At 39.2% G+C, this 27,596-nt stretch overlaps 1 protein-coding gene and 1 long non-coding RNA gene across 7 annotated transcripts in view; one reads left to right on the top strand and one right to left on the bottom strand.

Moving 5' to 3' along the window:
• The window catches only part of LOC120409574, an 86,321-nt gene extending 84,268 nt beyond the window's left edge, over positions 1–2,053 (bottom strand). For all 4 annotated transcript variants that reach the window (XR_005601349.1, XR_005601348.1, XR_005601351.1 and 1 more), the window contains exon 1: positions 1,770–2,053. This is a non-coding gene — a long non-coding RNA (uncharacterized LOC120409574). The remainder of the gene's footprint in view (positions 1–1,769) is intronic.
• GHITM (growth hormone inducible transmembrane protein) lies at positions 1,991–24,567 on the top strand. 3 transcript variants are annotated; one of them, XM_039547913.1, is made up of 9 exons: positions 1,991–2,144; positions 4,784–4,947; positions 8,221–8,320; positions 10,407–10,518; positions 12,154–12,295; positions 15,020–15,128; positions 18,111–18,299; positions 21,541–21,718; positions 22,947–24,567. In XM_039547913.1, exons 2-9 carry the CDS (start codon positions 4,816–4,818, stop codon positions 23,032–23,034), a joined length of 1,050 nt encoding a protein of 349 aa, XP_039403847.1. In that variant the 5' UTR covers positions 1,991–2,144; positions 4,784–4,815; the 3' UTR covers positions 23,035–24,567. The 3 variants fall into 3 exon arrangements, with proteins under 3 accessions (XP_039403847.1, XP_039403848.1, XP_039403849.1); XM_039547914.1 differs by lacking the exon at positions 1,991–2,144 and adding an exon at positions 2,173–2,498; XM_039547915.1 differs by lacking the exon at positions 1,991–2,144 and adding an exon at positions 2,173–2,542.
• The last annotated feature ends 3,029 nt before the right edge of the window (positions 24,568–27,596 follow it).

The raw sequence follows: 27,596 nt of genomic DNA, 5'->3' as shown, positions 1-27,596 counted from the left end.
AAACATCAATAAACCCAAAGGTGTATCTCATTATTTTGTTTCTCACCACAGAGCCACTAATCCCAGCTTTTACTGCACATTGAACAACTGAATTCATTAACATAAGAACAGCCATACAGGGTCAGACCAACGGCCCATTTAGCCCAGTATATTGTCTCTCTCAGTGGCCAGTGACAGATGCTTCAGAGCAAATGAACAGAACAGGGCAATTTTGAGTTGTCCATCCTCTGTTGTCCAATCCCAATTCTGGCAGTTGGAGGTTTAGGGATACCCAGAGCATAGGTTTGCATCCCTGATCATCTTGGCTAATGGCCATTATCCTCCATGTACTCATCTAATTCTTTTTTGAACCCCGTGATACTTTTGGCCTTCACAAATCCATGGCACTGAGCTCCACAGATTGACTGTGTGTTGTGTGAAAAAGTACTTCCTTTTGTTTTAAGCCTGCAGCCTATTAATTGCATAGGGTGACCCTCAGGTTTGTGTTATGATTTTATTTTTCTCCACCCATTCACCTCCCGATAACACACATACACACAGAGGTATTTTGACAGAGCTGATAGCATATTTTGTGGTATGTTGTAACAAATTACGGGTTCTGGTTGTACAACTTCTGAACTGTAGCTCATTTTATGAAACTGTATAATGAAAATTGCTGTGTCACGAAAAACAGATATGCATGTGGATCCACTCTGAGTTAGCAGGGGTGTGACATGTCTCTGCCAGGCTAGAAATAGGGTGAGTGATCAGCCCTCAACAATGGTCTACTCAAAAGTAAAATACATTGGGACAAATGTACCTACCTGGTTGAAAACATTTCCTCTTTTTGTCAGAAGGTGGGGAGGGGGTTGGAAGTAATGGAAAATTATCAAAAGGCAGAAAAGAAGCAGGTTACCCAGCAGGAGTCTATAAAGGAACTCACAGTGGGGGACGGGGGAAAGAACCATTTTTCACTAGATTAAGATGAGGGACGCTGCTGCAGGGGCAGGGTCGGTGAGGGTGATAACAGATGATACCCCAAGACTCTCCATAGGGACTAGTGAGCTGGTGAGGGACATTGCATTTAGGATGTTCCGTATGCTCTGGTCTCCCCTCGGCTTCAGCTGCTAAGTGCAGAGCATACAGATCTTGGGGAGGGTGTTGACTGCTTCACAATTACTGCATGCCCCTGAGAGCGTTAAACTGTAAACCACGAGTGTCACCCCTGTGGGGTGGGGCTGTGGGAGAGGGCCGTGTTCCCGTCATGGGGAGTCGGAGGAGCCAGCACCGGGCTGAGAGGGCCAGGCAGCAGGACAGCGGGTTGAGGCTCGGAGGGAGGTGCCAGACGGAGGGGCTGGGTTCTGAGCGTGCCAAGGGACCCTGGCGTTGTGCAGCACGGGGCTCCGGGAGCTTGGCGCTGGCTCCCTGCCTGCACGGGGCGTGGCGGAGGGGCTCAGCAGTGTCCCCTCCAGGGCCAATGAAGGGTGTCAGCGCCATCCAGGGCCCGGCCACCAAACTCTTCACGCCGCCGCCCCGCCTCAGGCTGGTGCCTGGCCTACTTATGCGGTGGGGGACGCAGGCAGAGCGGCCGGACCCTGCTGCTCTCTAGAGGGCGGCCGAGGGCTCCAGCTTTCCCCAGCAGCGGAGGGAGGGTGGCCGCAAGTACTCAGCACACCGCACGATGAGGGATAATGGCAGGGCACTTGGCCCAGCACCGGCCACAGGCTTCTCAGCCTGAGCAAGGACTCCTTGCCCTCATTCAAAATGGCTGTCGCTGCTGGCTGACTTACCACATTGAAGATGGCTGCTAATAGCGAGACATGCCCTCTTGTAAGATGGCTGCTAACGCCCCAGATCCTGTCAATGGTTCCCTCGCTCCCAGGCAAGACGTTTTCCAGAAGTGTCCACGGCCGAATTAAAGATGGCTTCTTTGCCCTTATTCAATATGGGGGCAGGTACCTAAGCTGCCCAAATGTAATATGGCTGCTGAGCACGGCGTAGCCAAGGGCAGTGTCCTGTTTTAAGATCACGTGAGAAGAGGGAGCCACTCAGCTTTGCTGTTAACGTCATCACACGTGACTTGGCTCGTGACGCACAATTTGTGTTCGCACTTCAGGGATACGGCATAGAGCGCAGTGGCGGCGCGCAGCGTGGGCGCTGGGAAGGTGAGGGGCATCAGCGCCGACTGTTGGCTTCGCTCTCCCGCCCGGCCCTGGGACCTTCCCCCGTCTGCTCGGGCCCCGCTATCGGACCGGACTGCGGGGCAGCTGTGCCTCCTGTCCCGCCGGCCGGGTGCCGGAGCGCCGTGGGGGAGGGGCAGCACGAAGGGCCCTGGGGGTTGACAGGGGAGCTGTCACTCTTGTATGGGGGGAGGGCCCTGGGGGAGCTGCCCCTCTTGCTGTATGTGGGGTGCAGGGTCCTGGGGAGACGGAAAGGCCTAGGGAGTTCCCATGGGATGCAGTGAATTATTTGGCCAGAGTTAGAGGGAGACTTCTCTCTAAAACAAGAGTAATGCTGAGGTAGGAATAATATTGGGGGGAGAGACCCTCCCCCCCTTTCCCAGGTATGGAACAGTAACTCACTCCCTTTTTCCCTGTGACTTTAGCACTACTGCCCCACCCCGAATATGCACTCAACCTTCTGGGGGGATGTGTTTTGTGGTCCAAATAAGTGGGTTGGGGGGAGTGTGTTGAACAAGAATTTGTCTTTTCAAATTGTACACCTCATCATTTCAGAACCCTCTCCACCTAAAAACTGGGCAGTTTCTTGTTTATATCATTTTGGGTAATTGATGGTCTAAGTCATTTAATGCACATTAAAGGTTCACATTTCTAGTTATAACTTGTATTTTTCTCTTTAATTAGAGGCTCATGAAACCAAGATTTATCCCAATATTGTGTGGTACATTTATTTTGTCAAATGACAATCAGTGGCAATCCATGTATGGCAAATGACAGTAAAAGCCTAACCCTTACATATCTTTGATAAGTTTTCACTGGCCATATATGTTATACCATTTAAGCTACTAATAAGATATTGTGATGCTCTGTGAGATTTATGCCCATGTGAGAGATGGATAAATTGAAATACAAAGAGGTTATGACTTGCTCGTAACAAGTTGGTGGCAGTTTGGGAACAGAATCCAGGAGTCTTGACTCAGTCTGTAGGTTTAGTTGATCCCATCACTATTTAGGAAGTATACTAGCAAGGCTTCTGTGTAAAGGGGCCTTCTGGATTAGAACTTGTGTCCTATGTGATGTCACACAGTAATGACCAAACTGTTTTCTTGTCTCATGTTCTTTCATAAAAGATGATCTGCAACATTACTAGAATTTGTTTCATTCTGTTGATAACCTGCCAAACTTCTGTTCAAGGTTTTAATACATAAGACTTTTGAGAGCAAGTCTGTTTTGAAAGTTAATTAAAAGCTGTGTCCTGTCCCAAATAATCTTTAAAATTCTGAAAATTTGTCATAAGTGATGCAATTTATCATCCTTTCAGGGAATGTAGTAATACAAAAACCAAAAGATTCTCTACTGGTTTCTGAAAAAAAAAAAAACTCCTTGTAACAGTGGCATTTCATAACTGAGCTACAAAACAAAGTGAATATATTTTTTCTTTAGCAATTATTTGGACATCTGCTTTACTTTATCCTTTTGAAATTGACTCATTTAATATTTATATTATGGTAGTGCTTGAGGCCTCAATCATGATTAGGGCTCCACGGTGCTGGGCATTGTATAAACAAAGACCTGGTGTCTGTCACAAAGATTGGGACAGTGCTACTCTGAAACCTAAGATCTTACTCTAAGGACTAGTAGAAAATTTCAGTTGAATTCTAAAAAAATAGCTGTGCTTATTCTAATGTGCATAAATACAAATAAAATTGTTTTAGGTGCCTGAAATGAGGATTAAAACTGTACTATGCATCCCTTTGTCGCTACATATAAATAAAATCAAATTGGTGTCTATGAAAGTGTCAAGGAACTGTGATAGTGTATTGGTAGCTTAGTTTTAATCTTTATAGAGAAAAGTCATACATATCTTTTGTATTAGAAGAAAATATTTCTAAGACTAGAAAAAGCAGTGTTCATGAAAATAAGTTGGTAGTTCTGGTTGTACTAGTAGAGCATACAGTAGGTTAACTGTTGTAAATAAAATAAAACCAAGTTTATCTTGTATAGGTGCTTTAATCTATGACCTTGGTGGAGTATTAAGATTGTTAGTTGCATTTTTTAAATTATTTAAAAAGAGCTTGCTGGTGGTGGGGTTGTATTACACGTCACTTCAGTGCACTTAAGGTGATATTTTGATTAGTAGTCCACGTACATGATAGAATGCACTACCCAAGACTATTTCCAGAATTCAGGGTGGGGTGAATGTTTAGCAGGAGATTAGTTTATTTCTTAACACCAGAAGTTAGTTGCCACAAGGTCTCAAACCTACATTTGGACTGCCATTAGTTATGAGCACACGCAAAATTGTTCAGATAAGTTAGAAGAGAAACCTTTCCTCTTCTCTGGTGAGCATGTGGTATGAATCAAAATTCTGGCATGGGAAATCAAATCCTTGACTTTCTAGACTAAAGGATGTGCTGTTAAACTCACCTGTATCTGTACTGGCTATATTTAACTCCAGAACATCTCATGTAGTGGCTCGTTTTTTGTTTTTTTTTTAATAGTACTTGATGATAAATAAAACTTATTTTTTTGTTACCTAACTGGCAAATAATCTTACTGCTTTATTTGTGCTTTTTGTGATACAGTAACCAAATACTAAAGCATATTTTCTCATGCCATTACAGGAATACTCATTATTGAATCAATAGCAGCAACCATGCTGGCAGCAAGATTAGCGTGTTTATGGACACTGCCACGCCAGAGTCTCCGTCCTGCACTTACACAGACCTTTCCAGCTTTGAGGAATTCCAGCATAAAAGCAAATAGGTGGATCTTGCAACCTAACCGGGTAAGGTAGCTTTTTTTTAATTTGATAAGAACTGCTTGTACAAAAGGTGTCAAATTAGACCATTGAGGCCATTTCCATGTTCACTAAAAGATGCATTTTGGTGCAGATGAAAATGTAAGTGAGGTAACTGAAATGGAAGGCCCAACTTAAGGGGACGACAGCGCTTCAACGTCTTACTGAAGCAGTAGCCTAACAAAAAGATTATTTAACAGTGGCCCAAAGATGTACAATGAATATTTTACTCTAATTGGGACTCGCTTGTTAGAAATCTTGGCTCAGAAGACTAGAATGGAGTTGTATTTCTTGAATTGTCAGCACAGATTCCTATTTAAATGTCATGTGCATCTTGAGCATCCATGCTCAAAACTCTTGAACAGCATCAATCATTGGAGATGTGCTCAGACCTTGCCTGTCCTTATGTTTCTCTCCCTCCTCTCACTCCACGTGATTCAAGGTCTTAAAAGAGAGCATACTCAGTTCCTTCTGGCAACTGCAGATGAAGCAGGAACTCTACAGTATATGCAACTCCTCAGTTGTTCCCTCTCTTATTTAGGAAAATGCAGAACTTTTTTATACAAAATATTGTATTGCAACAGTGTGTTGAGTTTTGCGCCCATCGGGCATTTAGCCTTTAAGGCTACACTGAGCCTTTCATGAGTTGATACATGCTCATTTAAGCCATGTCTGACATCAGACCATGCCTCTCCGATAAGGTCTCATGTCCTCCTCCAGTAGTAAATGTATTCTCTCTCTTTTGTCTTGGGGATGAAAGTGTTCCTCTTGTTGCTCTGTGTGCAAATCATTCACCAACCACACTCATCAAGCCTGGGTAAACCCCTTCAGATCTCTCATGTTAGTGGTGTGACGGGTTTGATCATAGAAACCCCCTTGGGACTGTCACCTGATGTGCTGAGACTACCTCTGAGCCAGTTTTCCCTGCCATCTTGGGACTTCATAACCCTGCCTTGTTGAGCCAGATATGCTAGCCTGCTGCAAACACAGACCCAGGTCTGAACCGTGTCCCCAAAGCTGCAAACTTAACTGAAAACAGCTTAAGAAGTGTTCCTATCTCCAGCACCCATTACCCACTTCCCAATGGGATCCAAACCCTAAATAAATCCATTTTACTTTGTATAAAGCTTATACAAGGTGAACTATTAAATTGTCCACCCTCTATAACACTGTTAGAGAGAGAGAGGCACAGCTGTTTGCTTCTCCAGGTATTAATTAATTACTCTGGGTTAATTAATAAGCAAAAGTGATTTTATTAAATATAAAAAGTAGGATTTAAGTGGTTCCAAGTAGTAACAGACAGAACAAAATAAGTTACCAAGCAAAATAAAACACAACACGCAAGTCTAAGCCTAATGCATTAAGAAACTGATTACAGATGAAATCTCACTCCAAGAGATATTCCAATAAGCTTCTTTCACAGATTGGACTCCTTCACATCATAAGTGGTGTCTGGGAAGGCCTTGTCCGCTGACACTGATCTCTTGGAGAAGCCTGCACCAATTTCTCAGTCTTTTTCTGCCACTACACTGGAAACTTGCGGTGTTGTTATCAGTGATGGGCTCAAGATATTAGAGACAAGGTGAGTGAGGTAATATCTTTTATTGGACCAATAGAAGTTATTACCTCCCTCACCCAACTTCTCTCTCTACTACACTGGAAACACTAGTGTAGACAGGAATCAGGCATATTTACCATTGTTGCCGGAGTAGATTTTGATACAACTCCATTTTAAATTTATTTCACCTGTCTGTATCACCAGGGGAGTTACAACAGGGGTATATTCTCCTCCACCCCCCAAAAAAATTGCAGAGTGGGTTTTAAAGAAAACTGGGTTGAGGAAAGTTTGTCTGATTGTTTGCTTTGTGCTTAGTGTTTTTTGTCTCCCAGATTTTTATTCTGATACTTTCATGAGCACTAAAGTCCAAGTTATTTCAACTAAATTCTAAATATCCTCTTTTTGTGCGTTTTGGGTTTGTTTTGTAGATTGTGTGCGACAGTGCATCTTCTGTACTATATCATTGTAAGTTGCTTTAAAAAAAAAAGATGTTAAATTCTGTTCTAATAGCTATCAGTGCTATATATGTTGCTCTCACAACTATAGTTAAAAAGTTTTAGGGTCAACTTTGACTACCACTCCTTTCTTTTCTAAATCTGTGTTGAAACACTCCTAAGTGCTTACAGCCCATATTTAGGAACACATCTGCATGTGCAGATTAATAAAGAAAGCCAAGAGAGTGCAGTGGCTTCAAATTTCCAGGGGATGTTTTAATTAGTGAGAGCCAAGAATCATAGAAATCATAACATAATTTCAATTTGCTTATATTTCAAGTTTGTTGGCATTCATCTTAAATCTTTTCTCTTAAACTGTCCCTGCCATAAAATTTATGGGCCCTAATTCTACTCTTGCCCTTCAGAGTAGAGTTAAGGATTCAAATGGTACAATGTGAGGAGGGTTGGAGTGTTGCTATAACTGCTTCACCCAAAACTGTGATCAGTTTGAATTCAGTCTCCATGTCTTTCAGTCTGGCCTGTTCACAAGCACATAGGCAGCAAATATTTACCTTTATTTATGCAAAGCAAAAAACCAGTATGTTCTGGCCATTTACAGGGCCAGTGGGTGGGGTGGAAGGGTATTTGAGCTTTTTCTCGGAATAAAATCATGCTGTCTGCTCGACCAGTATTCATATATTAAGATAGAATTGATACTTCTGTAATTTAGTGTAGTCAGCATTATTGTTAGTGTATTGCACAATTGGTTCAAGAGAATGACACCTGAGTTAGAAGGGATCAGTTATATTTAGAAAACTCCTTTTTACTTATACTGTTATCTTGCTATTAATTGAAACAGAGTTTGCCATTAAGCTAGAGGTACTGCTTGTAAATCTGTAAATATTTATTGTTCTAGGACAGGGGTAGGCAACCTATGGCACGTGTGCCGAAGGCGAGCTGATTTTCAGTGGCACTCACACTGCCTGGATCCTGACCACCGGTCTGTGGGGCTCTGCATTTTAATTTAATTTTAAATGAAGCTTCTTAAACATTTTTAAAACCTTATTTACTTTACATACAACAATAGTTTAGTTATATATTACAGACTTACAGAAAGAGACCTTCTAAAAACGTTCAAATGTATTACTGGCACGCAAAACCTTAAATTAGAGTGAATAAATGAAGACTCGGCACACCACTTCTGAAAGGTTGCCGACCCCTGTTCTAGGATCTATTTAATTGTCTTTCCTTTCTATCTGCTCATAACAGGGGTATGCCTCCAAGGCAAAAATGGGTGTGCGGCGTGGAAGAACTGGCCAAGAAATTAAAGAAGCAGCTTTTGAGCCAGCAATGGAAACTGCATTTAAAGGTGAATAACCATTCTACTCAAATATTCAGAATGTTTGAAATAAGCTTTACAGTTGGTGTTCAAAGAAATCATTTTAAAATCCTGGATCATTATGACTTACTATAGAGTTTGACTAAATGTCAATTATGCATTTGAAAACAAATGTCTGAAAAATGGGTTTCTTCACCTCTCTGCAACATTTGATATTGCTAATACCTCCAGTAGCCATGGAGCAATTTGAGTTGTTCATATTCATAACCATACATGGAAATTCCTAAACTTGAAGACCCTGTCATTCATATGTCAAGTAGTAAGTTTCTTAAAAAGTTAAACATATTTTTTAAGAAGCAGAGATCTATTTTTATGTGTAGGATTCATATTTCTATGGCCTTGCAACATGCCTGAGGTATTGCCTCTGTTTTATAGATGGGTAATCGAAGGCAAAATGGTTGTGACTTTCCCAAATTTGTATAGTGACTCAGTGACAGAATTCACATCATCTGATACTCTAGTATTAGTGTGGGATTGGGGTTGTGGGGTGATGAAAGGCAGGAAGATAAACTGAGCTCTAGTTCCAGGGTCTGCTCGTTAACCGATCAGCTACTTTGAGCTTGTATAATTTCAAAATATAATTCTTTGCTACTGATTTGGCAAAGTCTTAAACAATCACTGCATGTGACTAAAGAGAACTGTGCCAAATTGAGCCCGGGTGTAAACAAGTATGGTTCAATTGAAATCACTGGAATTGGTGCCAGTTTACAGTATGATAAATTTAGTGGCAATTTATGGCTGTTAGTGACAATTGACTCTATTTGATCAGCTTGAGGATTGAAGTCCTTTTTTTTTTTTTAAATGGAAATTAACCATTCTCTACATCCAAAGAAGTATCATCTTCTATTCTAAGAGTGAATGTTTGTCTTGATACCATTAGTATTGTGCAGCATGGGGGGAGGGATAGCTCAGTAGTTTGATCATTGGCCTGCTAAACCCAGGGTTGTGAGTTCAGTCCTTGAGGGGGCCATTTAGGGATCTGGGGCAAAAATCAGTACTTGGTCCTGCTAGTGAAAGCAGGGGGCTGGACTCGATGACCCTTCAGGGTCCCTTCCAGTTCTATGAGATATAGGCATATTATATTATTATACTGAAAGATCAGTCTTCCTGTGTTTGTAGTTAGTAAGAAGCGTACAATGCTTTTGAATTTAATCTGCTGTCATAATGTACACGAGAGATGCCAAATGTGCTGACTTTATGTATTCAAGAAGTTCAAAACTCTGCTTTTCTAAATATGGATTTGCCAGATAGACCACAAAGGGGTTACTCTTGAGTAGCATATCTAGTCCAGTAAAACATAAAACTTCCTTGAGAGAGATTAGTTTTTCCAATAAAAACAAACCATGCAACTGGAAATATCAACAGTTGCTGCTACTTATCTTTATTACTCAGTTATCCTTTACAGCAGTGTCAGTAATGTCCAATTTCAGGTCTTTCTGATGGATAAAAATTTGTTATAATTGTTGTCAATGAGAGCAGATTTAGAAGGCAACATTGAGAGGGGAGGGCATAAAGGTAAGAGATCTGAAAGGCCTGATTTTTTTTTTTTCCCCTCCGGTTTTTAATGAAGAAACTTACCTAGATGATAGGCACATATCACTAACCAATTGGAGGGTGAGATTGTTCTTGGGTTTTTTTATTCTTTGTTTTTATTCCACTTACTATATAATCTTAGAAATGGCTGCCTCCTGTTGATAAACTTTAAAATATGTAACATTTATTTACTGATCCACGTAGCTAGCTAGCTGTAGTTTGAAGCTGCAACACGTAGCAGTACAAGAGAATTTGATATTCAGGGGGCATCTTTGTTCCTCTCTGAACTTCATTGCATGGAAGAGAAACAATCAGTGTGGATGAAAAGTTCCTATAAAATAATGATAGACTAACAGGTAAAGTTTTTATTTGGACATTAAGAATGAAGAGTTTTTATAAATCTTGAGGGCTTTTCCCTTCCTTATCAGTTGTTTACGTAATTAAACTGAAATTAGAAAACAGTTCTACTCGATCCCAAGACAAAACACTTACAGGAATATCAATATCTTTTTCTGTTGTGCAGTGGACCAGATGGGAAGATGGATTGTTGCCGGAGGGGCTGCTGTTGGTCTTGGAGCTCTATGTTATTATGGAATGGGAATGTCAAATGAAATTGGAGCCATTGAAAAAGCCGTGTGAGCAAAATATCATGCTTATTATTTCAAATCAAGGCTAGATCAGTTGAAACTCACCCCTATTTACATGCAAATTTCTCGCCCAACCAGTCTCCTTCTGTGCATGCATACTTTTTATGACTTTAAACTAAAAAGAAAAATGCTAGTTTCTTGTAGAAAGCATTGATTTTTATATATAAACCTGAAAACAAATTTTGTTAAAGCTTTGGGTTTAAATGCAATTTGGCTGGCTGCTGCTATAAATATCCCACTTCTATCTTGCAAATACTATTAACTTTGAAGTATTTGTGCCCTCTGCCCCATCTCAAATGGTATGTATCTATGTTCTTGTCTGGGGAATGTCAAGAGTTAAAATGTAGGTGGATATTCTAACTTCTGTGAAAGTGCTAGTTAAATCCACATTATCTAAAGTTCCTCTAAGACCCTGTTCAGAAAGCAAAAATAGCTTCTTGAATTCACCAAGAGCTGTAAGAAAATGTAAACATTGTAAGCAGGTCATAATTGTTCCCTATTTACCTGTCTCTTGTAAACACTAACTTACAAAAAGTGTTTGCCCTCGGTATAACAAATTCTGTTCCATGTCTACAGTGAGGGTGGAGCATCCTAGCTAATGATGAAGCCTTCAAGGAATAAATCGTATGTTAAAGTTTTATGAATGTGTGAGCTTAAAAGAAGAAAATCTTGCTCAGTTTTGTGATAAACTTACTAGGTTCATAACAGAAAGAGATGGGGAAGAAGTGGTATTCCAAGCTCCATGCATTCGTGCTTCAAGTGACATCTCACTTTAGCATCTTGTGCCAATCCTTCTAATACAATTGACAACCTTCTCTGTTAACATTCAAATAACTGTCATTCATTTACCACCCATTAAGATGAATGGGGGAAAGTTTGCACTTCTGAGATGTTTTTGAGTTGTCTGCAGACTTCTGGGAAAAATAGTAACTTTGTAAAATGGAATGTGGTAGAAAACATGCATAATCTTTAAGTGTCACTAACTGGTAGAAATTCTACCTTTTGTAGAATCTGTTCTTTAAACATAGTAATACAAAAGCTTTTCGTATCTAAGGTTATAATTTCTAGGGTATTCCTTATCTCAAAACATAGCATGTATGTCATGTGATAATACATTGCTCTGGTGACTTAGCAACTTGTGACAATTTCATTAAATTACTTACAATTGTTAGTATATATACTATGGGTTTTTCCTTTTAGACTGTTTTAAAACCTATAATATACTTATTCACACCACTCTCTTGCCTTTTAAATAGTGAGAGTAAGATACTTACAGTATGGAGACAGGAGTGAAAGGAACGCACACAGGAAATGTGCAACTGGTCTACTGTAAACTAGCATTATTTATAGTAGAATGTCATCCCATACTTAACTAGCATAGTTCCATGGAAACAACATAACTTTGTGCATGGTGGAAAAGAAGTTAACAAATTAAGACCTAAAACATAATATATTTCATGACAAATGTCTCTAAAGTGAATGTTGTATGCCACTGTAAGATGGATCTCATTAGTCTTAAATATTTATAACAGTTTGATTGTATCAGAACTAAGAATAAGTGGTGAGATCAATTAAAACATGAAAAAATAGCAACATAACTGTTCATAATTTCATCCCTTTCAGTATTTGGCCTCAGTATGTGAAAGACCGAATCCGTTCTACCTACATGTACTTTGCAGGAAGTGTTGGTTTGACCGCATTGTCTGCTGTAGCAGTCAGCAGATCTCCTGCACTCATGAGCCTCATGATGAGGGGTTCTTGGCTGGTAAGGCTATATGGGCTTTCTCTTTAATCAGAAAGATTAGTATTAAGAAAACCGTGTTTTGAAGTAGAACTTGGAATCTTAGGAGGTGAAACTTTATGGGATGTGTCTAGTTGTCTTAAAGCAACCCCAACAGTACAGGGTTACATAATTCTTTGAATAAGGCGCATCTACAAACTTCTGGTCATTGTGTGTGTTTTTGGGGTGGGGAAGAGACAAGAAACTTCATCCTACATGAACTAGTGCAGGGGTTGTCAATAGTCGGACCGTAAGCCAAATCCAGACCCGCCATTTGAACAGGCGCTGACATCTTTTATGTACTTGTTGGGTTTTTTAATTATTTAATTATTTTCTTCTCTGGAGTCTGGATCTTGATTATACCTCATCCAAGAAATTTGGACCTTTACAAAAAAAATTGACTATCCCTGCTCTAGTGTTTAAAAAAAAAAAAAAAAAAAAAAAACAGACTGACAGGAGCTTGCTACCTGAAAGCAATTAGAGCTCAGTGGTCTCACTGTTCAATCTCCTCTTCTTAAGTGTGTCTCAGTAGGTAAGCTAAATACTAGTGGTGTCTGGAAAAATTCTGAAGAAACATTTTTGTTATAAATCAAAATTGTAAAATTATGAATACCTAAGTAAATCATAATAGCTATTTTAAAGTAACTTAAACACTTAATGATAACAAATCAAGTAGTGGTAAAGTGTCAAAGAAAGAACTGAAGGTTTAGTTTTCTTAGCTAAAATATGCATAGCTTAGTTATAGTTAAACTGTGGCTAATTTATAATACATAACTTGGCAATAAGAATGGTGATAATCTTAAACTAATTTTACTCCACAAAGTGCTGAATGTGGTTTTATTTGAAACATTTTGTTTCAGAAATGTCGCTAAAGGCACATTATGTACACTAGAGGGAGCTATAGCTAATTATTTAATTCTAGTAAAAGATGGCTTTATGAAGAACATCAAAGAATCCTAACTAAACATACATATTTGGCTGACTGAGGCCAGGCTTGTTAACTTATCCATTTCCATCTACATATGCTCTGGGGGTGTCCAGCCATCTCCTTTGGAAATCTTGTGTATGCATATCTCCTGCTTGTTCCTCCCTGTGAACATGCACACTGGCATTTGTAGGTGTATGACTATCTGAAAATTTAGTATTAAAATGACATCTGTACCAGATTCTGCAAATCCATTTATTAATTGTGCATAATGTAGTGATGACATTTAGGTCCAAATTTTCAAATGTTCATGCTGGTGTAAATTCTACTCCCGGGAGAATTCCGTACCACTGCGCAATGCAGAATTTCTGGCTGCCTCTAGGGGCCGCTGGACTCTGCAGAGCCCAGCTCACAGTGAGCAGAGCGCCTAGCCTAGTGGGGCTGGAGGCTGCATGCTCTTTGAATCTCATTCTCCTAGGGATGGGAGAGGGTGTGGGAGATCCAGCCAACTCTGGCAAATGGTGAGGAAGGGGTGGACCACACTATACAATGCCTCTAAGCAGGACAGTAAAGAAGTTGGGGTAGTAATGGCTCTGGGCCAGGGGGTGCCCCATGACTGGGCTCTGTGGGGAGGGGGATGTTGGTGTCTGGGCTTTGGGGGGGCCCCCACAGGTCTCATGCACGCGCGCGCACACACTCTGGATCTGGGTTTTTGTAGGGATGTCTTTAACACACTACTCTTGCGGGAATCTTTTTGCTCTTGTCTGTATTGCTGACATGTTGACAGGTATTTTGAAACAAATTACCAAAATAATTGAAACTGGAGTGATTTGACAAATAAAATATGCAGAATTTTTAATTTTTTGGTGCAGAATTCCCCCCAGAGTAAAATTCTAATGAACGTGTGCATGAGGCGGGGAGAGCAGGAGACATACATTAAAAAGGGTGGCTGGGTGTCCGCAGAGCGTGTGTGCTGAAAAGGGTAAATGTAGATAATTGGACAAAGTAGAAGGCATAGCTACAGACAGCCATGTTTAATCTATTTACAGAATTGCACCAAGGTCCATTTAAGCATGTCATAGAGATGTGATTTTGGCGAGAGCAAACCAGAAGTAGCAGCTAATGGTCTCAGTCAATCATCTATTAGCTGCTAGGCCACACACTCCTGTTCAAGCAGGAAGCAGCTAGGCTGAGCAAGAGGAGAGAGACATATGGTTTGGAAACAAATGGGAGCAGAACAGATGGTATCTGGAGGGGGCTTGGGGAGAAAGCATGTACCAGGAACAAGCAGCAATGCTTAAATATTTCAAGTAAATGAAAGGTCATAAGTGGGGATACAGTGAACCATCAGGGGACACCTTTGGAATCATCCAGTTAGCTGCTTATGTGTATTTTTTGTTTGTTTGTTTTTGTTACCTGACATATCTTGTACTGGACAGCTTTAGACACACAACACCAATTGGTATACCACTTGGCTTCTACAGTCCTCAGATTTCCTGGGTAAAAAATGCATTGACCTCATTGGGGTCTTGCTAGAGTAAGGACTGCTGGATTTGGGCTATTGTGTGAAGTTTAGTTGTGTACTTCTGAATGAATCGTGCTTTTACTCAACTATGTGTGCAGCTTTCTACTCTTGAATCTTTGAGAGATAATTGTGCATAGAAGTACTATTGACTTTTAGGTTAGTAAAATTAATAGAAACTAAGATTTCAGAGGCAGAGTAGAGAAATTTGTACATCTCAGTGTGCTCTTGAATTCTTGTATGGTAATTCTTTATATTACAGGCAATAGGTGCAAGTTTTGCAGCTATGATTGGTGCTGGGATGCTGGTTAGGTCAATATCCTATGAAGGTAATCCTGGTGCTAAACACCTTGCCTGGATGCTTCATGCAGGTAGGTGCATTTAATTTTCTGTGTGACAGTATCTCAGCTACCTAACATGAAATATTATGTCTGTGGTTTTGCTGAAGATAAGCCTACTTCTAAAGGAGAACAAGTTCTTAGTCTCCCAAAACTCTCCTAAATCTATTGCTTTGGGGGAGCTGTAACTTCCTTTTAGCTCCTTTCATTCCTGTTTACAGCACCTTCTGTGTGGCTGTTACTTTAAAGAATATTTCATTATCTTTCTTACGTTGGCTGGGGCTTATGGGTGAGTTCTGGAGATGGCTTTTGCCCCAAGTACATTGTGCAGCATTCAGCTATTTAGACATCCTTATTCTCTTAAAACTAAATGGATTGATAACAGATCCTCTGTAAGGTTGGTGTGGCTTTGGTATTTGCCATGCATTTTCTCTCTTGCTAATATTCATTGAATGGTACTGGGGATATCTGGATTCTGCAAGCATGCCTTTCCTCTTGAGGAACGCTTACCCTCTATTCATTGTACTCAGCTGCCACAGAACAGCCAAAGCCCTCTGATTCAATCTAACCATTTCCCAAACCTGTTCACCTTAATAGAAGCAGAACCTGTCTCCCTCTCCCCTCCCCCCATATGCTGGTAAAGTAAAAATTGAGGGCCTGATGGCAGCCCTGAATATATGAATGCACCAGACTTCATGATAGGATTCAGAGGGTACCTGAGGAGTTAAAAGTTAATAATCCTGATTGACCTTACTGGAGATAGGTAATAATTGGAGATATACCAATCTCCTAGAACTGGAAGGGACCTTGAAAGGTCATCAAGTCCAGCCCTCTGCCTTCACTAGCAGGACCAATTTTTGCCCCAGATTGCTAAGTGGCCCCCTCATGGATTGAACTCACAACCCTTGGTTTAGCAGGCCAATGCTCAAACCACTGAGCTATCCCTCCCCCATCCCCCAAAGGTCAAAGTTTGGGGTGATTTCCTCTGCCCATCCTGTGCTTGACCAGTGAATTTACTGAGCTTCACTTCGGTAGCTCAGTAGGAACATAGAAATTACTGGTTGGTTAGTGGTATGTTGCAGGTTATGTTGGAAGTCTTCATGACTAGTCACAAGGCTGTTTTCCGCAAATCACCTGCTGAAAGATTGCGATTATTTGCATTCATTATTAATAGAAAAAATGGTACAGTAATGTTTCCATTATATTAAAATTTAACAGTTACTTTAGACTCATCATTGGTAATTGAGAAGGCAAAGCTATTCCTTTGCTGAAGAGATTTCCTTAAAAAATAAAGTTGAAAGATGCTTCATAAAAAGGACTTTTATGAGCTCCCTTAAAAACATAATTTTTTAAATTTTTAAAGAATGACCCCAAAAGGAGTGTTCTGCTCCCTGTTGATTATTTCTTTGGGGTCCCTTTGAAAACACCCTTCAAAAGAGCAAATGTGCTCAGGCTTACCCCTTCTTCCTCTCGTGCACGTTGTTTCTCTATTTCTTACTGCCTTTGATTTCATTGTCAGAGTTGCTAATACAGGTAAAGCATATTCTTGAAGACCCTGGGGAAGGCTTTATTCCTTCCACAAAACAATGAAACTGACAGTACAAAAAGTACACTGAAATGAACAAACTAAAGAATAGAAATAGTTTCTGCTTGTATCTTTTATAGTGATCTTATGAGTTAAAATGGTAAGAACACTTAGGTGGAAATGTGGTTAATCAAATGTGTGTCCCTTTAAAGAACTGTAATTTTTTTTCTTCTATGAAAATGCATGTTCAGATCAAACCTGCAATATATGCCACATTAGTACATGAAATTACTTGCATCTTCTAGCGTCTTTTCAGCTTACCTGCTGAATGATTGCTTTATGGTTAGCATGGCTTTATAAGTATCATACTGATACTAACTGCCTCATCAGCAGTCCTATATAATCAAGTTGTATGAGTCAGTCTATAGCAGATTATTTCTGCAGTTCTGATGTGAGCAAGTAAGGTGTCACTTGAATTCTATTTTTTGTGCAAATGAAAGTACCATTAGTTTTTATCTATAATAATAGTTTAAAATTATAGTAACATGCAAATGATTGAAGTAAAGCCAATCACTCACCGTGTTGTCACAATATCATCAGTGAACCATCGGCTTTTCATGGATCAGTGGGAAGGGGTAGAGCAACATCAGTTATGTCCACTCCAATATGAGCTACCAGCTAGCTGCTATGTACCTTGTGTGCAATATTCATTCACTTTTGAATATAATGCAGCTTGTCTCCTGCAACTCGTTTGTTAATAAGGTCTGTTCTCTGAAGACCACCTTCTCTTAGGCAACAGAAGTGTCTCAGTAAAGGAATTGTAATTGCACTGTTCACAGTATATTATCAGGAAGAGCATTTATCCTTCTCCTGTTTTTTGTAACCTGAAAGGTTAGTATTGTGTGACATATTAAATGTCCACACCCTCAAATCACTGTCAGGGTGGGCATTGACAACCCACTTTTTTGAAAGACTTTCAGTGTAAGAAGATATGGTTGATGAACTTCACTCATATCAAGCAGATTTTTAACTTTGATTACAAATCTGATAAAGAATCACACCTGTCTCACTGAAAAAGTATTAACTGGTTCATCTGTACTGTCTGAAGCATTTATCGGTTCAAGATATACTTGTTGCTGAGTTTGAACAGGCCTTGTAATTGTCATCAGCCAGCATAAAGACTGCTCATTTTTCTGAACTGTCCTTCATAATTAAATGAACGGTAGATGAAATGTGCTAAGATCTAAGTTTTGTGACATTGTACTGAATATTTTCTGCTAGATTCTGCATTGGCTCTTCTTCCTTGAGCAAACCCATTGAACTTAATAAGATTGAACAGAGTGTAAATCAATACGGAGTCTGGCCTATTGACTCAGTTATGTGGCTGAAAAATACTCTCTAGGGATAGGGCATTTATCTTCAGCCATTTAATATATACAGCATTGAACATAACTAAATTTCCAAACTTGCTTGTCTTTTTCTTCACTTAGGTGTTATGGGTGCAGTGGTGGCTCCCTTGACCTTGTTGGGTGGTCCTCTGCTAATCAGAGCTGCCTGGTACACAGCAGGAATTGTAGGCGGTCTCTCAACTGTGGCCATGTGTGCACCAAGTGAAAAGTTTCTGAACATGGGAGGACCACTGGGAGTAGGCCTTGGCCTTGTTCTTGCTTCATCAATTGGTAAACAAAATACTGTGTTGATGTTTGACTTCCAAGTGTCTAAAACTGAGCTCACCTAATTATACAGTATTTTTAATACAGTGAGACTGGCCCTGACTGGGAAAGGTACACCCAAAAGTACCTGGCTAGATAGTATTTGCAGGAGCAGTTGTCTTCATAGATTCTAAAGCAGGAGGGACCACAGTGATCATCTAGCCTGACCTGGATAATAGCAGAAGCCATAAAACTTCTCCAAAATAATTTCTAGAGCATATCTTTTAGGAAAAACTTCCAATCTTGATTTAATAATTGTCAGTGGTGGAGAATCCTCCATGACCCTTGGTAAATTGTTCCAGTGGTTAACTCTCACTGTTTTTGAATTTACACTTCATTTCCAGTCTGAATTTATCTAGCTTCAGCTTCCAGCAATTGGATTGTGTTATACTTTCTTCTGCTAGACTGAAGAGCCCATTGTTAAGGATTTGTTCCCTATGTAGGTACATGTAATCAAGTCACCCCTTAACCTTCTCTTAGACAGCAAGTTTTTTTTAGTCTGGAACCACAGCAAATTGTCAGCATGTCCCTGTTTTAAAATAACATTTTTGCTGGTTTAAAACCACACTATAAATACTCTCAGTGAAGAGTACTGATAGACATGGACTTCATGCATTTTTAAAGTCTAGGATAAAAATCCATCTGGTTAAAGTTTCAGTAAACTGTAACACAGCAAAAAACTGCAATGGTGTCTTCTTGTAATAAATATTAAAATTGCCATGTTAAATGTGACTCAAATTAGCTACTGAATATTTTTTTTGTATACTCTTTTTGTAACGTACATGCTAGAATTGCTCTGTGAAATGGTCTGACATAGAAGTTTCATATGAAAATAACACTGATTAGGTGGGTTTTGTTTCGCCCTCTAGGTGAAAAGATACTTTAAGGAAACTTGTAAGAGACTTACAAGTTCTAACTCTTGAAATTAAGGCTAGACATTTAAGAATTCAGAAGTCTCAAAATGTTGAAGTAAGGGTTGCATGTGTGCCCCATTGCATTTATGCATTATGCTACAGTCTAATCATGTGATTGAACAGTGTTTAAAAAAATTCTAGATCATACAATATTATGGCCGTTGATTAATCGCAGTTAACTCACGCAATGAACTAAAAAAAATGAATCGCACTGAATAGAATACAAATTGAAATTTATTTAATATTTTTGGATGTTTTTCTACATCAGAGATCGGCAACCTTTGGCACGTGGCTCGCTAGGGTAAGCCCTCTGGCGGGCCGGGCCAGGCCGGTTTGTTTACCTGACACGTCTGCAGGTTTGGCCGATCACGGCTCCCACTGGCCGCTGTTCTCCGCTCAAGGCCAGTGGAGGCAGCAGGAAGTGGTGGCCAGCACATCCCTCGGCCCATGCCGCTTCTCGCAGCCTCCATTGGCCTGGGACAGCGAACCGCAGCCAGTGAGAGCCGCGATCGGCCAAACCTGCGGACGCAGCAGGTAAACAAACTTATCCTGGCAAGCCGCATGCCAAAGATTTCCAATCCCTGTTCTACATTTTCAAATGTATTGATTTCTGTTACAACACAGAATACAAAGTGCTCACTTCATATTATTCTTGATTACAAATATTTACACTGTAAAAATGATAAAAGAAATAGTATTTTTCAGTTCACCTCATACAAGTACTGTAGTGCATTCTCTTTATCCTGAAAGTGTAACTTACAAATGTAGATTTTTATCATTACATAACTGCACTCAAACAAAACTGTGTAAAACTTTAGAGCCTACAGGTCCACTCGATCCAACTTCTTGTTTGGCCAATCGCTAAAACAAACAAGTTTGTTTACATTTATGGGAGATGCTGCTGCCTGCTTCTTATTTACAACTTTCAGGTAAAGTGAGAACAGGCACTTTTGTAGCCAGCATTGCAAGGTATTTACATGCCAGTATCCTAAACATTTATATGCCCTTTCATGCTTCGGCCACCATTCCACAGGAAATTCTTCCATGCTGATGGTGCTAGTTAAAAATTGAATGCATTAATTACATTTGTGACTGAACTCCTTGGGGGAGAATTGTATGTCTCCTGTTCTGTTTTACCCGTATTATGCCATATATTTCATGTTATAGCAGTCTTGGATGATGGCCTAGCACATGTTCGTTTTAAGAACATTTTTACAGCAGATTTGACAAACCACAAAAGATACCAATGTGAGATTTCTAAATATAGCTACAGCACTTGACCCAAGGTTTAAGAATCTGAAGTGCCATCCAAAATCTGAGAGGGATGAGGTGTGGAGCATGCTTTCAGAAGTCTTAAAAGAGCAGCACACCGATGTGGAAACTAGAACCTGAACCACCAACAAAGAAAATCAACCTTCTCCTCATGGCATCTGACTCAGATGACGAAAGTGAACATACGTAGGTCCACTCTGATTTGGATCATTATTGAGCAGAATCTGTCACCAAGTATGGATGATGTCCTCTGGAATGGTGGTTGAAGCATGAAGGGACACGTGAATCTTTAGCACATCTGGCCCATAAATACCTTGTGACACTAGCTACAACAGTGCTATGTGAACCCCTGTTCTCACTTTCAGGTGACATTGTATACAAGAAGCGGGCAGCATTTTGTCCTGCAAATTATAACCAAACTTGTTTATCTGAGCAATTGGTTGAACAAGAAGGAGGACTGAGTGGACTTTGTTTTATTTTTGAATGCACTTATTTTTTTGTATATAATTTTATATTTGTAAGTTCAACTTTCATGATAGAGATTGCACTACAGTACTTGTATTAGGTGAATTGAAAAATACTGTTTGGTTTTTTACAGTGCAAATATTTAATCAAAAATTAAGTGAGCACTGTACACTTTGTATTCTGGGTTGTAATTGAAATCAATATATTTGAAAATGTAGAAAATATCCAAAAATATTTAAATAAATGGTATTATGTTGTTTAACAGCATGATTAATCACACACTTAATTTTTTTAATCGTGCAACAGTCCTATACAGTACTCTTCTGCAATTTTGAATAAATGTCACATCTCTTACTATGCTGTACATGTATGCTAGAATCCATGAAAATAGCTGGCATATAAGAAGCACCATGAATGACATGAGCACTCTTGCAGGATGGTCCTTCCATGCTCCTACATTATAAATCATGCTATTCCTCAAATAATTAAGACTGTAACAATGTTTATTCACAAAGAAGGGGCTTGCTTTTAATACCTTTTTTGGACACTTATTCCAGGATCTATGTTCCTGCCTCCTACCTCTGCATTTGGAGCAGGCCTCTATTCTGTAGCAGTTTATGGTGGATTGATCCTCTTTGGCATGTTCCTGCTGTATGATACACAAAAAGTTATCAAACGTGCAGAGACGCACCCAGTATCCATATATGGAGTAGCAAAGTATGACCCCATCAACTCGTAAGTATTATCCTGTTGTCAACACTGATCTGATTTTAAGACTATTTTAACTGATGATGTCCCTTCAAGCTATGGAGTAGTGTATAAAGAAAATTTACCTGCTGTCCTGCAGATATTATTAAAGAGAGAAATTCACTTTGGGATGTTAAACCTCACTGTACACTAAAATGCACTAGATTATAGCCACATTGTTTTCCAAATACAATATGAAAATAGTTAATGGGGATAAAACTATTACTGAAAAATACCTATTTTTAAGACTACAGAAGCATGACTAAGTACTACATATGATGCCAAAAAAGAGGTCTTTTTTTCCTTTTTAAGTACATCTCTCAGCCAATGTAAGTTTTTTTTCTAACAGTGTTTGTGTGGATGGGGGAAATTATTTGTACTTGCTTTCTGAAAGACTTTCAGCTCACATTCTTAATCTGTTCAAACAAAACAATTTTAGTTGTGTTGTAAGCTGTAAAATATCCTAGTTTATATAATGTATAACCTTTGTCATTGTAAATTAGTAAAACTTTTATGACCACTGTAGCTAATAGTAATATAGGGATTAATTGTCCTCAATAATAGCCAAATCTGATAATAGGCTAACCTTCTCACCTTGTAAAGGTCTCTTCTCTCCTCAGTTATATTTTTGAGTTGGAAAGGCATATTTCTGTTATCTTTTTGAAGTAAGTTCAGTATTTACTTTTATGTAAATAACTGACTCTAAAAGAAAAGGGATTTGAGGGGTAAGCTGTTGGGAGGAAGAAAGAAGGAATCTACCCAACATTGTTCAACTTTGTTCTAAATCCTGGTCCCACTGAACTTAATGGTAGCTTAGTTGTTTTGGGCCAAATCCTAGTTCCAATATGTTTTTTAACTACAAGCGTAATGTCCCATGACAAGTTACTATGCACTTGTACCCATCTATAGCTTATTGCTTAACACATGTGGTTGTCATTCCAGTTTCCAGAATGTGATTTAAACAAATGTAAATAAGAGCTATATGTCATAACTGAAGTCTTAGTGGCAAATTAGTCAGTTTCTGCTTGTAATGATTACACAGATCACTTCAGAAAAATGAGATTCACATACACATCTTAAAAAACAAGTTGAGTGAGACACTCAGGTCCTCAGCCTTATTTTTAAAATTTCCTAATCTGTTGAATTAACATTGTGTAATGTTGCTTATAACACTGCTTATAGTAAATTAAACTAACTGGCTTTCTTTTTTTTTTAGGTGTCTGGGTATTTACGTGGATACACTGAACATCTTTATCCGGGTGGCCACCATGCTTGCCACTGGTGGAAGTAGTAGGAAAAAATGAATTAAGATTTTTCTTTTTAACCATCTGATAGTTCACCAAACTCTGCTTAGTGCGTATGCCTAGTAAAAATTAATCTGGTGTACAAGCAACTTTCATGTAGAAGTCAGAAGTTTGAAGCACTTCAGCAGTATTAAGGTGTTTCAGTACAACATGAATCTCAAGGATAAGTTTCCCAGTTCTTATGTGGACAGGTCAAATTTGGATTACAGTGCAAACACTTGTACATTATTTGTGATATCTTAATGGGAAAGACCATATATTTTAGTAAATTATATTCTAAACTTAAGTAAACAAAACTAAATCAGTCTGCTTCTCTGAAAGGTTTGACAACATATTATTCTGTAACTATCACTTTTTGCATCTACTATAATTGCATAGTAAAAAGAAAGTGATCTCCAAAATGAGGAATCAAGTGTACAGAAAGGGGCACAAGATAACTCAAGAGACCAGTATTGGAATATGGAACCTTGTGCTTAAACTGAAAGTGGTGTTGTCTGAGAGCTGTTGCTGCTATTTGATGGCCTTTGGGTGACCTACCTGAAAGGAATTAGAGCCCTATCTACTAGAATTTGACTTAGTCAATCACAATTCGTGCCCTTGTAACATCTCAGCTGAAATTTTAGAAAGAATTAGGGTGAGCACAGAGAAATACAGAGGCCTTGGAGAGGCAATGCGACCCTTCTGGAATGGTGGGCAGTGGTAAAGAAGCTTGCGCTCTTACTACATCTATTTGTCCTGTGGGTAAATAGAACTTTAGCACCTTTCCTGTGTATACTTGAAAAATTAGCGTTCAGTGTGGCTGTAATGTTTCCAACATCCTTAATGTTCATTAGCTATATCTATGTCTTTGCACTGAGAAGTTAAACTTTGGAAATATCAAACTATTGAAGTGTTGGTTCCACTACCAAAAAATATTTAGGCTATAATGTGTGTGTTGGCCAATAAAACAACTATACTGAAATCAACTAAGTTATTTTTGGTGATGGCCTTCTCAGGTCTGAGCTCAGTGACCAGTCCCACTCTAAAATTTGCTTAATGATGGTGCTGGAACAAAGGGAAGGTGAACTCTATTCTGCTTTTTTGACCTGTCCTCCAGGCCCCAAAACCAAATGCTATATATATTTTCAAGTGCTTTTGCCTGTAATCCTTTGAGTCCTCTTCCCGAATTGCTGCCATACAACTCGTATTTTCTTTACCATATTTAACAAAAATGCCCCACTAACATTAATGGTGAATTTCTGCAACTATGTTTCATATGTTTGTTCTAGTACCATACTTGGTTTGGCAAATACAAATATTATAAGCTGGGATAACAGGTAAGCCTGTGCAAATATTGGGCACAAGCTATTGCTAGAAATCCTTAAAATTAAATGAGGCCTATGTAACTGCTGCTGTACTCAGTCTAGTTACCAGTCCTGGCAAAGATCAAATCAGCAATTGAGAAACTTATTTTATCCTTTCAATGTGCTATGCTGACAATGTGCTATGCTTGTGTACTGATTTCTGAAACAATAAAGTCCAAGACCAACAGTTCACTGGTCTCTTATTTATCCTTTCCAATAATGTTCATACTGTAGTACATTATTTAGTTTAGTAAGGGCACTGTAACTTCATCTTCCTCCTTCCCCTTCCCCCTCCCCCCAGTTCCTCTTATAAGAGAATTAAATGAACAGTGCCTACTCCTTGTGTGGAGTGTCTGCATAATTGTTTGCAGTGGAGTCCACAATGCTATTTTTTCCATCAGTTAGATGCATTTTCTTCTCAAATAACTATAGACAAGGACAAAACTCTGTAGAATAAATGCTAGAATCTTTAACTCATGGTGTAAAGAAGTTTTTTCTCACCCCGTGGAATTACATGGTATAACTTTTGGTATCACTAAATTTGAGAAGTGCTAGGCAACCTTTAACTAGACAGCACTACCAGCTTCACCTATAATAAGGAACTATGCCCAACTGTCTCTGGTATTCCAGATGACTGTGTTTTGGGGGAGAGCAGTGGCTTGTCAGGAAGAATTTTGTTAAATTCCTTTTACAGTAGGTACCACTCTTAGAGCATGTCTACATTTATCTCTGGAGCAATCGATCCAGTGGGGGTCGGTTTATCATGTTTAGTGAAGATGCGATAAATCGACCACCGAGCACTCTCCTGTCGACTCTGGTACTCCACCAGAGCGAGAAGCATAGACAGAGTTGACGGGGGAGCATCAGCAGTCGACCTACCACAGTGATGACACCGTAGTAAGTAGATCTAAGTACATCGACTTCAGCTGCGTTATTCACGTAGCTGAAGTTGCATAACTTAGATCGATTCTCTCCCGCCCCCTTCTCCCCCAGTGTAGACCAGGCCTTAGTAAGTTTTGCTACATGACTCCTGTGTGTGCTTAATCCACAGAGCAGCCATATGTAGTGGTATCTTTATGGGACAGATCTAATAGCTTTTCTGTTGACTTCAATGGGCTTTGGACTAGGTCCTCATTGAGGAAACGAATAGATCATACTGTCACAGGTGAAGATTCAGTAGCCCATTTAGTGAGTCTTTCTTTGTTAATCTCAAATACAGTTGTCATATAAATCATAACTTTTATTATATTCTATTGAATCAATACAGCTATGTGCAGGTGTATTCAGTTGGCTTTTATATTGCTCTATAACTGTCCTTTTTTCTATTAGGAAATATTTTATTTAAACTAAGATGTTTGTTATAACCCGAGGAGGGAATTATAACAGACTGGGAGTAATTTTAACTGTTCTACTGACATCAAAGGAAGTAACTAAGATAGCAAAAACCAAGAGAAAAGATGAGTGGCTGTCCAATCCCAAGACAGTTATAGGCAAGGCTTGTAAAAATCTCACTGGTGTAAGGATGATTTTTGTGGAAAACTGTTGGACCTAATGGCAGCCAATATCACTTCCTTGTTGTACAAAGTTAAACACAAGAGGAAGCAACCTCTTTGGCAAAGTTTGAAGTTACAGAGGCTTTGTACGTAGTTCTGAGCCTGTACATAGAGAGAGAATATGGCCGCATCCACTTCTTCAGCCTTAATTTGGATGGGGAGGGAGATATTTATTGCCCCCCTCCCATCCTCACCACCACTGGAAGAGATGTTTTAATGGCAGCCCTTGTGAACTATATTTGATTACAGTTGAACTGCAGTGGTGCATATATGACGGGTGACTCCACAATTGATTTCATAATCAGTACAGTCCTGTACTCTCCAGGATGTAGAGACTATAATAGGTTTACAAAAGACAAATCAGTGTAGAAACTGCATCTCTTCATATAATAAATGCGCGTAACTAATTCTAATTGGTTTGCCTCCTTGACTAACACCAGGTCCTAAAGTAAGATAAAGAATTTCATCAACGTATGCTACTTATTGGACAAGAATGAGAACAGCTAGCTGCCTTTGCCAAAAGAAAATTTGAGAGCTTGCTGTTGTACTATTCTGATTGAATCTCACCCTGCACTCCTGGATGAAGACTCCTAGTCTGTACATAAATTAAGAAAACAAACATGCTGTACTTTTAACAAGAACAAAAATATTACAGTTGGTATATTCAACCACTAACAAGTTTGTCTGCAGGGGTGGGGAAGGGTAGGGTAACTCTTGAGAAAATTGGTATGGGAAGTAAAAATGCTTTTGCCCATCTCAAAATACCAGTTGCATTGCTCAGGTAAACTGAGACAGACAGCATTAGTGACTTATTAAAAATTAACTACAACTGTATTTGACATATTCTGACAACTATTTCACTATAAGATTAATCTTGAATATCTTAATTTAAAGTGAGAAAATTCAGATGCTTTGCTATCCTAGCTGTCCTTAAAGTAGCAGATGTACTTGTTCTGTTTTGTTCTACTACACAATACTGCATTCCAAAAGTCCAGTACGAGTGAAAGTTGTGATGCTGAAATCACAAGTCGTGTTTTCATGACCTCTTTAGTATGTACTTTACACAGGTATCTCACTGGGTTTTGATCAATAAATCTTCATGTACTGCTCATCACATGGAATTATTTGCATAATCCAAGCTAGTTCATAAATTTGTTACCAATAGTTCTTTTGTTTTTGACCTTACCAATGAGGAGTGTTGAGACATTGGAACATAAGTAGTACTCAACACAATCTTCTGCAGAAAGGATATTTTTCTTTGTCCAATTATTTCTGGTAAATATTTGATGCAACTCAAATTTTTAGTAGGAAACAACCTTAGCTGCTTTTTGCTATAGCTCATGGATGTTTCAGAAAGTATGTAACTCATGTGAATAGCAACAATATCAAAGCAGATACAGTTGAAGAAAAACTAGATTGTTTTGTGTAAAATGCTGAGTAATGGAATAATTTTACCACTCATCAAAAAATAAAAATTGAATTCTGCCAAGCCTATCCTACATATTGGTTATTCAAGCTATCTCAGATGACCCAAAGAGCTCTTACAGCTACATAAATGTATTTTCATTTCTGATACCAAGTTATGCAGTGTTTAAGTGTGTTAAGTCCCAGTGCTTAAACCTTGACCCCCATGTATCTATCTCATCTACCTACATTCTTATAGCCA

The sequence above is a fragment of the Mauremys reevesii genome, linkage group 7 (assembly GCF_016161935.1).
Source record: "Mauremys reevesii isolate NIE-2019 linkage group 7, ASM1616193v1, whole genome shotgun sequence".
Classification (NCBI taxonomy): domain Eukaryota; kingdom Metazoa; phylum Chordata; order Testudines; family Geoemydidae; genus Mauremys; species Mauremys reevesii.
This window is presented reverse-complemented; position numbering and strand designations above follow the sequence as displayed.